Genomic DNA, 14,641 nt, shown 5'->3' with positions numbered 1-14,641 from the left:
GTCCTCTTAAGGCATCCCTGGATGCCACTGGCCTTTCTGGTCACAAGGGCACTGCTGGGTCAAGGACAACTTGCTCCCTAGTAGCAACTGCAAAAGAGCTATAAACCCCTCACGCAGCTCGGGTTTGGCCCATACCAACATAACAGTGGTTCATAAGCTAGCACAGGTCAAACTACATCAGATATGCCAATTTTTACAGTGGGATTGTAGCAACTCTGTAAGAGCCACAAGCTTCTTGTGTTATAGCCAAGTGCGAAGTCCATTAGCCTCTGGCCCTAATTCAAGGAATTTTTCCTAGTTCAAGAAGCTCTGTGAAGAAGTGGAATTATTTGCTGTAGAGCAAAGCACTTTTACTCAAGGAGCAATTGCTGTCTTAAATCTCTACTGTTTGTTCACCCTTCCTTCATACCAGAAAAAGATGCAGTTGCATTTGCTTTATGACAAACTCTTCCCTTGCCAGCAGTCTACTGCAGAACAGCAGGGAACCAAGATTAATTTAGGCAGAAGATAAATCTAGTTTTGGTATCTGACAAATCATCCTACGTTTAGAAAAAAAAATTCTATACAAAAAAAATCACACGCACACAAAAAAAGAACCCCAAACAAGTACCCACGCACAAGCAGATTAAAGGTCTTGGTCCCAACAAAGTGAGTTTACACAATAATCCCAACCCACACAGAAATTACCTTTTGTCTACTTTTAATATAAAATGGATATGGTTGATGGATATCCCAATGCCTCCAAATGAAACAACAGCTTGCAAAAACTGAAAAATCTTAACTAAAAGTTTAATTTGTAGAGATGTCTCAATGAAACAAAACTGCAGGGAGACTTTAGAATAAAACAACAAATGACTTTACACAAGAATGCAATTTTTAATATACACTTGAATTTATAAAAAACTTCTGAAGTACTTGAGATCAACTTCAAGCTTGAGAGGGTTTATGGGAATGAGCTGTTCAGTTTTGGGGAGGTTTTTAGTAACACTGGAGAAGATAATTTTAGCAGAACACAAGCCAGTATTTCTAAGAATGGTCTTGCTGATGCCAGTCACCAATGGGCAACTTGCTACTAGCTCACATATCTCTGGGAAACTCAACAGGTGAGACACCCCATGTTCAGTAACAATCAACCTACCAGAGAATATAAAAGGAAATACTGTGACACTAGAAACAATACTGGAATCCATCTTACTCTTTAGCCTTGATCAAAACTTAAAACATGCAAAAAACTGGTTAAAAATAAGACTAAGTGAATTAAAAAGCAATCTGACATGAAAAAAAACCTCCACAGTATTATGAACTTACATTCTCTGGGAAGAATTTTTTTACCAAATTCATGCAATTAGCAGAGGGGAGGGGAAGAATCAATCTCCCACAGGTTTAAGCACTATCCATAAGCACGTAACTTTTAAGACTTCCCAAACTGGGGGGGTATCTTCTAGTTATTTAAAATGGAATTCTTACATCCACCACTCTTTTTCAATATCCCTTTCATTTAACTACCTCTATATTTACTCTTATCAACTTTGCCAAGTGCCAAGAATCTATCCTGATTTCTCTGACCAATTCCTACTTTTTATTCCAAACATCTGCAAATTTTGCTAGCACATTAGCTTTTTTTCCCCTCCAGAGTACAGGTAAAAATCAAAAATACCTGTGTGAATAATTCCTGCATGCAAACAACAAACTTGATTTTTCTTGCCCAAGCCGAGATGAAAAAGGTTACCCACTGTCATAATAATGCCTCTGTACAAATTATAGGCCCTTGGTTTTATAACAATTGTTACATCAACACTTGTCAAGTCTCTACACTATTTAGCTAGATTTTAACTGCATTTGAAAACAATTAATTTAGAAAACTCTGCAACAGCAAGTCTAATCTCTCTTGTTTTAGCCATATTAGCACTTTTCTGTCTTTGCTTGGCCTCACACAAATGAGTGAGTATGAACAAAGCTGTTAATCACAGGAAGAATGACAAGGTATAAGTAGTTAAATGGTTGCAGTGGGAGCCACAAACTACATAAGGGAATGAAGGAAAATTATACTTTATCCCAGGATGCATTAAAAAATGCTGGTTGGAACTTACTGTGAGTCAACCACTAAAAGAGAAGGGTTGTAAAGAAGAAAACAACAGAATAGAGATTGCATGCTCCTTGCTGGAAGGGCACTGTGAAATGGACAATGCATTGAAAAAACTATCCAATATCTGGCTGACCAAGGAAATTAATACTACCTTAGTTTTACATTCCCATCCTCTATTTACACATAAGTTCCTGTATTAAAAATAAATAAATAAAATAGAAAGCAGATTAAAAAACCAGATGTTCCTAAGTGGTTATTACAAAACACAGTATGATAAACCACCACTTACTCCCAAATGATATTCTGGTTTTAAAATCAGAATTCTTCATATTTAATAATCAGTGAAAGTCAGTGTCTGAGAAAGCTGTGAATTTGTTGACATTTTGAAACTCATTCACAAATTTTATTACTTTAATTTGCTAACAATTCTTTACTAACTGGTTCCAAACAAAATTAAGTGGCTTCTAGTTTTTAGTAACTGGGCTTATGTTTATATACTATGACCAGCCTCCAAGACTGATATGGTCTACTACCATCCAACCACTGAATGGCTGAGGTGGGAAGGAACCTGGATAGAGTGTTGTATTGCACTAAATAGTTATTTAGTTGTTTGCACTGGGTGTTTGGTAATTTGCACTGTTCACATTATTTATATCCTATGACCACGTGGTTTCCCTCTTTCCCCCCCACTCCCGATCAAGTGTCAGCCCTGGTGGTCTCTCCCCTGGTTTACCCCTTCCCTCGCCACTCCTCACTTGTATCCCATTGGCTGTGCTCCTCCTCCTCCGCCCCAATTCCCCTGGGTATAAAAGTCTTCCACCATCATGCAATGCCCTCTTTCCCACCTGGGGAGTCACCAGAGTATGAGGCGTCTCCTTGCAAGTCAATAAACAGAGGACATCCGTCCTCACGTGGAGAAGAGCGCTTCTCATCTTTTGCTTTCATCCAAGTAAGATCATGTGGGCTAGGGTCCATAGCTAGCCAGAGTGGACCCAAACAGCCTGTCCAGACATGGGTCTTACAATAGAGGTAACTATTCCAAGCCCCCTGCTCAAGCAGGGTCAGCTAGAGCAGGTTGCTCAGTGCTGTGTCCAGTCCAGTTTTGAGTCTCCAAGGATGGAGATTTCACAACCTCTCTGAGCAACCTGTGCAAGAGATCTCATCACCCCCCCCCCAAAGCTGTTCTCTTACATTTAAATTGAAATTCCTCTATTTCAGTTTTGTTTCATGACCTCCATCATGTCAGGATGCACCAATGAGAAGAGTCTGGCTCCAACTTCATCGCATGCTCCAAGTATTTATAACCATTGATACTACCACCACTATCCTGCCCATGCCACACTTTCTCTACTCAAGGCTAAGCAAATCCAGGTCTCTTGGCTCCTCCTTGTATAACAGATACCTCAATTTCTTCATCACCTTTCAGGTCCTTTGAGAGACCAGTTAACAGCTATGTTACAGATGGTCCATGTAGGTTTTTTCCTGAGGAGCTGGATCCAGCAGTCCAGGTGTGATCTTATATGCTCTGAGCTGAGAGGAAAGAACACCCACAACCTAATGGCAATGCACTGCCTCCAGCAACCCAGGATGCTGCTTGGGTTTTATGTGCAAGGTCACATTGTGTCTGACCCATTCAGCACCAGGACAGCCAGGTAGTTTTCTCCACAGTTGCATTCCAGCAGTCAACTCCCAGTATCCACTGGTACATGAAGTCATTCCTCCCAAGGGACAGGACCTTTGCTCTTCTCTTTGTGAAACTTTATTAGATTCTTGTTGACCCATTTCTCCACCCTGTCAAGGTCCTCCTCAGTCATTCACTACTGCTGGAGTTCAGTTGTTTGACAAACTTTTTGTTCCATCATCCAGGTTATTAATGAAGATGTTGAACAATACCGGCTCTTGCACCAGCCTCTGGAGCACACAGCTAGTGACTGGCTCCTGTGCCAGTCACTGGAATTCACTCTGCTGATCACAGCCCTTTGACCCCAGCAGTTCTGTCATATCTTTTCAGTTTGTCATTAAGAATGTTATGGAAGTCTGTTCAGAAAGCCATGCTGAACTCTGGATAAATAACATTCACTCTTGTCCCCTTCTCTCCAAGCCCTTCATCTCCTTTAAAAGGGTATTGGGCTAGTCAGGCATGATTTCTCCTTCACAGATCAATACCAATAACTCTTAACCATGTACCTGTCTTTTCCTACCTTGATCTCCAGAAATATTTGCTTCATCACTTGCCCAGGGACTGAGATGCGGAGGACCCACCTTTAGTTCTATAAAGTCTCCTTCTCATCCTACTTCAGGTCCCCTATCCCATTCAGCAGCAGGACTACTGTTCCTCCTACTGTTGATACACCTGAAAAACTTCATGTGTTGATTCATATCCCTCACTATATTTATTGCCAAAAGAACTCCAACTTTGTTACTGCAAAATCACAGAATGGCTGAAGTTAGAAAGGACCTCTAAAAATCATCTGGTCTAATCCTCCTTTGAAAGAAGAGCCAAATATTGCTCAGAATCTTGAATCTCTAGAGTTTAAAAAACCAAGTGGGATAGAGAAAAAACCTGCCATTCTTGACCTAAAGGCTCTAAATGTAAGAGTTTTAATTCCTTTTTTCATAAGGGCCACTCAGGAACCTAAAATGCAACTTTGTTTCTAAAATATTGCTTCTGCTGTCACAATTCACTGCTGCCAACAACCTTAATCTTAAAACCACACAGCTCAAAGTGTCAAAAACACCTTATTTGTTTGGTTTCCTGTGGAACAATGTAAAAATCAAACAAAGCTGATGGAAGTGAAGTGGTGGGAGTTTTCAGTAGAACTTACAGAAGAGCATAGATTTTCTCCCACTCAAAAGGCATGCAACAGGCACCAAATTAATGCCTTCAAAGTTTCAGAACTCCTCTAACTCATTTGCACCCCACATATAACAGGCAGCTCAAAGAAAATCAAAATCTGTTAAAAGGATGATAAATTTGGGGGTCTGAAAGATATGGCAGTATTAGCCCTCTTTTTTTTCCACTTGGCTTTCTTTCTACTTTCTAATTTCACCAAATTGATCAATTCTATCTCCTTATCTACATGGTCTTATCCTTGAATATGGAATATGCCTTAAAGATGGGGGATAGTAATCTGCCTTATCCACTAGCCAGTGATAAATCAAATTTAATTTTCTACCACATATAGGTTACATTTTTAAAATGCATACACAACCTTTCATTTTCTTCCTTTCTGGAGTTATATTTAACTAATGGAAGTTCTGTTCTGAAAACCAGAATCCAACTTCATTCCCCTTCCAGTCACAAGAAAACAGAACCAGATTCAGAAGAATCCTGGAAGGATACCCAAAGGATATAATTCACTTACAACTCTTACCCTTATTGAATCAAGTTTCATTAACTTAAGAGGCTAGACAGGCCTCTAATGAATACCACAGAATTCAGAGCCGTTAAAAATAGTAGTAGAGACTGCTAGACAATTCCTTTCACTCTCCAAGGTAGTAAGACTGAATGCATCAAGCATTCAGTTTGGTGCTGTTGCAGGCTTTTTTTCTCCCTTCTTCAAAGACATCCAAGACCAAAAAAAAAAAAAAAAAAAAAACCAACCAGCTTGAACTGAGTTCTATCTTCCTACCATTCCTCTGTTCAGCTTTCAAACTCTGTATGGCATTCCAAGTCTCTTGACTCAGACATACTTAGACATGACTGTCAACCAAGTAAAATGATTAAGCTAGCAATGTTATAATGACAAAACTTGTCTCTGGTCAAATCATGAAGGTAAAAGAAAATCAACTCTTAACTGAAGTATTTCTGAAAAAACAAAAATTCTATATACACTTCAAACTTCCTATACAATATTCATTTGCTTGATGAAAGCAAATGCCAACCCTTCCTAATTCAAAGTGGTAAAAGGCGAGATATTTCAAGAGGCAGAAAACAAAAACAAATGAAAGCTACACAATCTTCCAAACTTCCCTGACCCAGTAATACCTTACTTGCTTTCACTATATAGTTCCATTGGTACTTTACTCAAAGTTCCATGACTTCTACCACTTATTTATTCTTGCACACTAACAAGTCATTTACTTTAGTATAATTCACTCTAGACTTGACTAAACATGTATAACAGGATGTTACTTTTACACAGATCTTTTAATAGAAATGCAGTCTTTGATTTTATTTTCTTCCTATAGTTAAAAAAATAATAGAGTTGCACAAAGTACTGGGAAGCTAGTTTTTAGGCCCAAAGTATTTGCTGTATTTCTAAAAATAGACATTTACATTGCTTTCAGAACCTGGCATTCTCTTTACAGACAAAACACCAGTTCACTTAATAAACATACTGAAAAACATGTAAAATGCCTCAGAACTTTAATTGAGATTGATTAATCTGCAAAACTGTGAAATAATGGTTTTGGAAGGCAGATATTTTTGCTGGTCAGGAAAAAAAAATCATCTTTGTCTGGGACAAACAGCCAGTCTCATTCAGATTCTCACACCCAAGCAGTCAGCTTTCCCAAGAGTTCTGAGCTCAAAGCTCTCAAAGGTTTATGCTTAGGGTTATTCCTTTTTCAGCAGTTCCCAAAAACTACTGAAAAAGAACTCTTTTTCTCTTTCTGCATCCACAAAAATTAGACTTTTAACAAAACAAATTAGCATATGACTTAGCTGCTTTTGCGCTTTATTAAGCACTTCAGCAACTTTTTTATAAGATGTATTACACAAGTAACCCAAAGTGGACAAAGACTATTGCATATTTAAGTTTTACTTTTCATCATGTTCTACAGATACCCTGTAGTTTTCAGGGGAAATATGTATTTGTACAGATCTATTTTAATTGGTATAAGCCAGCTACCTACAAGGCAGGTGACACAATATACATAAAAATAATTCAAAATAATACCCCATCAGCATCATCCCTGTATTGATTCATCATGCTAGGAAGTAAATTAACAACTTTGTACATTCACTGAAATGTAAGTTAAGTTTTCCTGGACAACAGAGAAGAATTTCAGTGTCCTTGCTCCTGTTCCTTAAACACTAGTAGCTTATCTACCTGAAACACATACAGCTTGAAGAATAATGGGTTCTAACGGTTTTGGGGGGTTTTTTTTACATAAAATGTAGCCTTCCGAGGGGAAAACTGGAAGTTATTTACGGAAACAGAAAAAAAATTCTTATTCAATTTATAAAAGAAGTGTTATTCAGGTTCCTTATTTCATTGACAGATCAGAGTAGATAGAATAAGATACATCAAAAGTAAATGCTTTAGCATACAGCTCTGAACCAAATATCCCAAAAATTCAAATATACTTCACAGTTGAAAACATTCAGTTACCAGTACTTAGATGAATGTTTGGAAAAGGAAATTACTGGTCATGAAAAAAGTGGCATTTGAAATAACTGTAATTTTGCAAACATTCAGTGCACTGCAAAAGGTTCAATAAAAATAACATTTATTTAGAAAGCCTGACTTGTTCTTCTCTAAAAAGAGTCTGAAAGTTATTTTTCTTAACATTTTATTTCACTACCACAGCAGCTCTACAGCTTTCTTTGAACTTCAGCTACCATGGATCTCATACACTGATCTTTTTCCCTTTAAAAAATATACACCAACTACCATACACTGTGAGCTACAGTACAACATTAAACAGTCCTCAATCATTCTGATTCCTCCAACTTGTTTTAACATTTCTTCACAAGAAAAGCTAAGCAACCACTAAAGAAATCTTAGCTATTAAAAAGCTCAGTCCTACAGTCACCTTGCAAAAATAGCCCAAGATTTTCCAAGATTATTATCATCAAGCCATTGCACAGCCACTCAAGAAGGGAATTTTCTAACCAGCAACAAGCATTTTCTCCTTCACAGAGACACACAGAACAACACAGAAAATGCCCTCTAAGTGAATACAAAACTAGTGGCTCTAAACAAAACCACATTGAATGATGCAGGCACTGCATTAGGGTTTAAGTGAACCACTGCTGATCAATACACATACCAGCTGAGGAGTTCTTAAAACTCAGCTCTAAACAGCAAGCAAAACCACATTCTCATCCTACAGTACAAGTATCTACAGAAATATTATGGAAAGCATGTAACTTGTGCTTTAAAATGGAAATGCTACTAGGACACTAAATACTCTGCCATCTACCAAGTCAAAATTGGCTCTGCTGAACCTGAGAGTTTAGCTATAGCATGGTTCTGCCCCAGCTGTTGGGAGAGAACGATAATTCTCTGGATTAGGTGTAATGGCGTGTATTTTGAGATTTGATTTTAAGTTCCTTCAACTGAAGAAAAAATACAAATAGCCCAAATTAACCTCTCTTGATTTTACATTTTATATGTGTTATGTGTATCTATTTAAATTCATTAAAAATTTAGTAGCTACCTAAAGTCTCCAAAAGGAGTTTAGAGATTGAAGAATTGCCATGGCAAGTTACCACATTAAAAAAGTCTCTGTTCCTAATAGTGTCTGCCTACATACTTGTATTGTGATACTATATATCGTGTATGTAAATGTATTTTTTCACATACTTTGTTATATATTAGTTTTCCAATATATCTGCAAATCTTCTTTTTTTTGCCAAGACAGAAACCTTTGTCTTTGCAGCAGCAGCTGCATCTGATCCAGAGCCAATCAACTGGATATTCTCTGCCCACTCTCATCCAACACTGCACATCTATCTGCAACTACCATTTTATTAAAAAAACCTAGTCCTTTTCTGGTGTAATCCACACAGACAATTTGGTCTTAATCTTTCCCCCTTCAGTGGACATCAATAGAGAAAGATGAAAAGATGCCACTGATTCTGCTCATTTTTCTATAGATGAAAAAAAGAGAAAGGGTGCTCCTTAAAGAATCTTCTAAAATATCACATCTTGATCCTTCTAGCAACTAAACAAATGTGTATCTTTGTTCTTAAAACATGAAAGCTAACAAACATTTCAGTGACCATGTGAGAGCTTAAAAATAAAAACTGGAACACCTCTGACCTCCAGCTTTCAATTTTTCAACAGTAAAGACAGCACATGCATCCTTCATGATACTGCACCGCAGAGAAAGCTAAAGGACAGCTACAAAATTAGTGAATTGACCAGACAGCAAAAAGAATAACTTCTACAAGAATCAATTTTTTCAAAGGTAACCATTACCAGTCTACATTACTTACTTTTCCTAACAATAGGTGTAGGCCTTGTTGCCCTATAATACTAATTATTTATCTATTGTCAGCCTTATTATATCTTTAAGAAAGAGTTTTATTTGTATGTAGTCATTGTTTAAATACATTTCATTCAATTTCATACTTCAAAGACAAAATTCGCTTCAGAGAAAATTTTACAATAAATAAACACAGCATCTTAATAAAAACACTAGAAGTAAGGTATGTGACACTAACAAGGGCAGATATAAACAGAACTACTTTTATCTCTCACCATCATAATAATCAGTCACCCTGAGAGTTAGGTATTAAAATGGCAATGCCAGAATAAAATTGACTTACCTATACTGGGTGGACTGCCATAATTCACAGGGGACTCTGGAGGCCTTCCACAATGTAGTGCAGCAAGAGCAGATCCCTTCCATACAACATGTTTGCAACCTGTTTTTTAAAAATCACACCAAAAAATGAAGGCAAATGAGCTTTTTCATGCAAAACCACAGGCAAGGTATGAAATATCAAGAACTCTCAACATTCTCATGAAATTTTCATACTTTTGTTTGTACGAAGCAAAGACTGTCTGCCAGCCCCTAATAATGTCTGCACTCCAGGGACGCTTTGTGGAATTTCTTGCTCTAGAAGCGGTCCGAGTCGATGGCATATTTGAAGCAAGTGATCAGGTGCCAAGTGTCTGTAGTATTTCACCTATTACATCAAAGAGCAAACAGAACACTTGAGAAAGAACGCAATATTTTTGTTGCATTACTGGTTTAATCTTTCCCCCCCAAGATTGTTACAAAAATTTGTAACAAAACTATAGGATATTAAAGGATAAAAAGGAATAATGACCTTTAAGTACAATAATTCGTTCCAGCTGGTCCTAATTAATTCTTGTATTCAGCACATGCTGTTTTACACAGAGAACTGTTGGTATTTACTACTTTCTGTCTTCAAGGCACAATTGGTTACACTAATAAGCTCCCTTATAACCACAGTAAAAAAATGTAAAGTATATATTCAATATCACATTTAAGTAGCAGTCTGGTCAATTTAAGTTACTGTAAGATAAAGATGAGACAAAGATTGTAAAGACAGGAACACTTACTTCTTTCAAGAATTACAAATACCAAATAATAACAAAGCTTTGTAAAAAAAATCCAAAAGCATTCTGCCTCAATTTACCTAAGTTAAAATACCTTGAAACTTTACAACTGGCTTGATTTATTTTACATCTAAAGCTTTTAAACAAAAACATTGGCTTAAGGAATTCAACTTTTAATTTGGTATATGTCTTCCCTATTGCATCTATAAACATGACAAGTTTTTGCAACAGGTCATAATTACACAATACAAAAACAAGCACCTATTATCAGTGACATAATTTCTCACCACTTGATAATAAACCACCTTTAATGACTGCCAGATAAAAAGTTTTTTCTTTTGAACTACCATAATTCTAGATCAGAGAACTGTCTTAAATAACAAGGGGGGAAAAATGCTTTTGAAATGTATGTGACAACAGTAAAAATTCTAGTAGCATAAGGCTTTTGGTTAAGAAATAGCTTTTTTAAAATCAAAAGCTACTGTCAATTCAGACCATAACAAAAACAAATTTAAATAATAAATAAAGAGGGAGAATTGATTTAATTTATCAAATTCTTGTATAGAATTTGGCATGTAGTCGTTTTGTCCTTCATACAGCCTGAAATACATCTTCAAAATTTTACTTCACAGAAGAGGGGAAAACAACAGCGAAATACTGAAGAAAAAGCTTGTGATGTTTTGTTATTCTAGAACTAGAGGAGGTCTTGACTGACTCTTAGGCAGAATGATGCTTCTGTATTACACCCAATTAACAGAATATACCTCATTCTTCATCAAATGTGCTCCTATCTTGCTGACACACCACAATCATTTCATGTACTCCAGCAGTTTGTTAACATAAAGAGTGCTGATGTCTAAAACTGAGGTTCTGGAAAAACCTTGCTTACACCAATAATTACAACACCACCACAATCTCCTAGTGAAGGAGAGAAAGTTTTCTCTCTCCTGTCTTGGTCTAACAATGGCCAGCAGTTCAGCCTTCTACAGCCACTTGCTCATTTTCACTGCAGTAGAATGGTGGAGAAAATCAGATGGGTAAAAGAGAAAAAACTTGTGGATTGAAATAAAAACAGTTGAATAAGTAAAGCAAAATCTGCACAGCAAGCAAGGCAAAATAACAATTCACTTACTACCTCCCATTAGCAGGCAAATGTTTAGCTGCTTCCTGGAATGAGGGGTTTTCCTTCTGTGGATTATATTGAATTTGTAGAAAGGCTTGCAAACTGTCTGAATTTGGCTGCCTAAAAGTTAAATGACTTGCAAAAATCACACAAGCAAAAAAAAGTTTTCTTTAAAAAAAAATTTCAAATTTATTTTACTTAAATAAAATTGCAGCTCTTTGAAAAGATCAGTTAACTTAAAATTGCTAAATTCAATGTCATCAGACAAGCACATAGAAGAGTGGCAAAAAATAATTCAGAATTATTATAAGAAAAACTAAATCAGAATAGCAAATCAATATGCTTTTTTCTGCCTAAAGAAGTCATCCCAGTCAAAATACATGCATGACAACTCTAAAATATCTAAATAGCCATAAGAAGTTATGAAGCTGTATACACTTTTGCCATCAACAGCCCTGATCCATTTCCTTAGCTTTTGTTCTCCTCTCTCCTATCAAAAGGAGCACAAAAATTTAACAAACACTGCTCTTTACTTAATTCCATCTGAAACCAGAATTTACATCTGCAGAATCTGAATTCATCTTTCAAAGATTAATAACTACTGAGTTTTTTGGTTTAACCATGAATAACACAACTAAATACACAATACAGTTGTCACTTTATCCTGCTCAAGATCCTACAATTTTACACAACCTAAGAAATGCACAAAATCTAAAGTAAATGAAGTAAATAATCTTTGACACATTCCAAAACTACAGCAAGCTGACATCTTGAGTCATATTTCTCATGATTTGTCATCAGCCATGTGCTCACTTTTTATTTTAGCAGAAACTAGGTAGGCTCAATTCCTCTTGCAATTTTTAAAGCAAATGTTTTGATAAGACGTATCTGTCTGTTTTGTTCTTGATCATCCTGTATTAAAGATCTCAATATATACCTTACACCCACGCTACAGTCTCTTCTCATTTAAGTCCATTTGTGTGAAAAGAGCTATTTATGACACATTATGTAGTTGTGTGTTGCTTCTTCACAGTATTTGTCTAAGTAATCATAGTTCACTACTAAGCAGCATTTGCAGCAGCTCATTAACAAACTGATTCAACAATACTTAGGAGCTGTACACTTTGCCAAAACAGAAGTGGCATTGCCCATTTAAATACTTGCAGGAAGTTGCAGGAAGTTTATAGAGCTATTTCATGAACCATACACAGTCAACATTCGACCCTCATTTTCCTCCATAAAGCTAAAGTGCCCACAAGAAACTTAAATAAAAAGATAGGCTTCATTTCTCCGTAAAATCAGATAAGAAAGCTTATTTAATTAAGTCTTTATTTGGTCTCATTTATTTTTCCTTTTCTTCTTCAACAAACAAATAAAATGTGGAACTTGGATAGCTTATTAAAAACAGGCTATTAATTTTCTCCAGGTGACAATTTCTTCATTAAAAAAAAAAAAAAATTCTTTATCTACTCCAACTGCCTGACCACTTTAGGGCTGACCAAAAGTTAAAGCACAGCGTTAGGGACACTGTCCAAATGTCTCAGCCTGCAATAGGTTTGGGGCTTTGACTGTCTCTCTGGGAAGTCTGTTCCAGTGCTAATTTGTATGTGCAAGTATTATGGTGGAAGTAACTAATTTAAAAACTGTTTAACAGAAATTCACCCAATTCCTCCATTTTGAAAAAGGAAAAATGAGAATATCAGAAAAGATAACCACAACCTGGTAGCAACAAATCAAGACAGGAAAAGATAATTTTATTTAATACATTAAAGTAAAATTATTCAGATTGTTACATGGTGCAGCCTACCAGGAAACAACTCTTGCAGTAACAAACTGCAAAAAGAAGCTAGAATCAACAAAAATATACCTGCGATGCAAAAAATACACATCCAGAGTACTTTCAAGTCAGATTATTGAAACAAAACAAAATAAATAAATTTTTGTTTTAATGGTAACTTTAGAAGCTTTGTCAGAAACAGAAAAGCTCAAGACTATGCAGAATAAAATTTGAAGTGAACAGAATGAAAGAACAGAAAAAAAAAATTTTTGGTTTGATATCAATCTCTGATTCCAAGAGAGAAAGGAAAGTAAAAGGAAAAAAATAACAGATGTACAAGTATTTAAAATTCTAAATGAAAGTGAAAACTGGACTCTACAAACAGGAATTTTAAATTTATATGCCAAAACTATGATGTCAAACAGCATAAAAAGCACAGAATTTTTTCTCTTCCAGTCTCAGCTGAAATTCTAGCTGTTTTTCTTCCTCACCCTATTAGACTTTCTTCAGTGTCTAATTCTGTCTGTTCTCCCAAAAGAAATGCATAGAAGACGTGCTTTCAAGGTAAAATAATAAATCCTCTTTTTGTTCTCACAGTCTTTTCACATAAGTTAACACTTCTTAACCATTACTGTAACATAAATTAAACTCTGTTAGCAAGTACAAAATTTTCAGATCTTAAGCATTAAATATTATTTTCTAGAAAATCAGAAGCAGTATTACCCTCAAACCTCCCCCTTTACCAACTAGCCCCAACTTCACTTATTCCAAACAAGCAGCACAGGAATACACAAAATGCAGCTACACATCTATGTGGACTAACATACAAATCTTTATCACCTTTGAAATACACCAAAGTGCTTATATTTTCATTCTGCATGACTCTGCAGCATAATTCAGCATCAGAATCACAATGAATAAAACAAAAGAATTGTGATTTCACCTAGAGCCTTTAGTTAAATTTGCAATACATAATGCAGTTATTCACCACCAGTGTTTTAGACATCAAGTAAAACATGACCTTATTCTAGTGCTCCAAATACTCCGCACACTGAAACATTCTCTCAAAAATTGTTAGTTTCTCCCCTCACACTGCTCACAGTCAACATGTTCAACTGTCAGGTTGGCTGTAAATATGTTTCAGAAAAACACATTTCCACACAAGGACATTTAACAACAAAACCTGCGTCAGTCGGCTACCTATATTCCAAGATGTGAGAGCTCAGTCTTACTAACACCAGCAGCTATCCCACTTTAACTGCCCTGCTATGTAACGTATTACCCAAAACAAGCCCCAAATTGAATTACAGTAATTGTTGTACTATATCAGACCAGCAATCTAATAGAGTACCATGTACCACCAGCTACTGCCTTATCACTTTAAAATTAGAAAT

General features: G+C 36.2%; 1 protein-coding gene across 3 annotated transcripts in view; it reads right to left on the bottom strand.

Moving 5' to 3' along the window:
* PHIP (pleckstrin homology domain interacting protein) overlaps positions 1 to 14,641 on the bottom strand; it is a 107,353-nt gene that overhangs the window by 86,979 nt on the left and 5,733 nt on the right. For all 3 annotated transcript variants that reach the window (XM_059842570.1, XM_059842571.1, XM_059842572.1), the window contains exons 5-6: positions 9,800 to 9,950; positions 9,588 to 9,686 (exon numbers count right to left, since the gene is read on the bottom strand). In XM_059842570.1, the coding sequence (XP_059698553.1) occupies positions 9,588 to 9,686; positions 9,800 to 9,950 (250 nt within the window). The remainder of the gene's footprint in view (positions 1 to 9,587; positions 9,687 to 9,799; positions 9,951 to 14,641) is intronic.

The sequence above is a fragment of the Haemorhous mexicanus genome, chromosome 3 (assembly GCF_027477595.1).
Source record: "Haemorhous mexicanus isolate bHaeMex1 chromosome 3, bHaeMex1.pri, whole genome shotgun sequence".
NCBI classification, from domain to species: domain Eukaryota; kingdom Metazoa; phylum Chordata; class Aves; order Passeriformes; family Fringillidae; genus Haemorhous; species Haemorhous mexicanus.
Note: the sequence above shows the minus strand (reverse complement) of the source record. Positions and strands in the feature narration are given on the sequence as shown.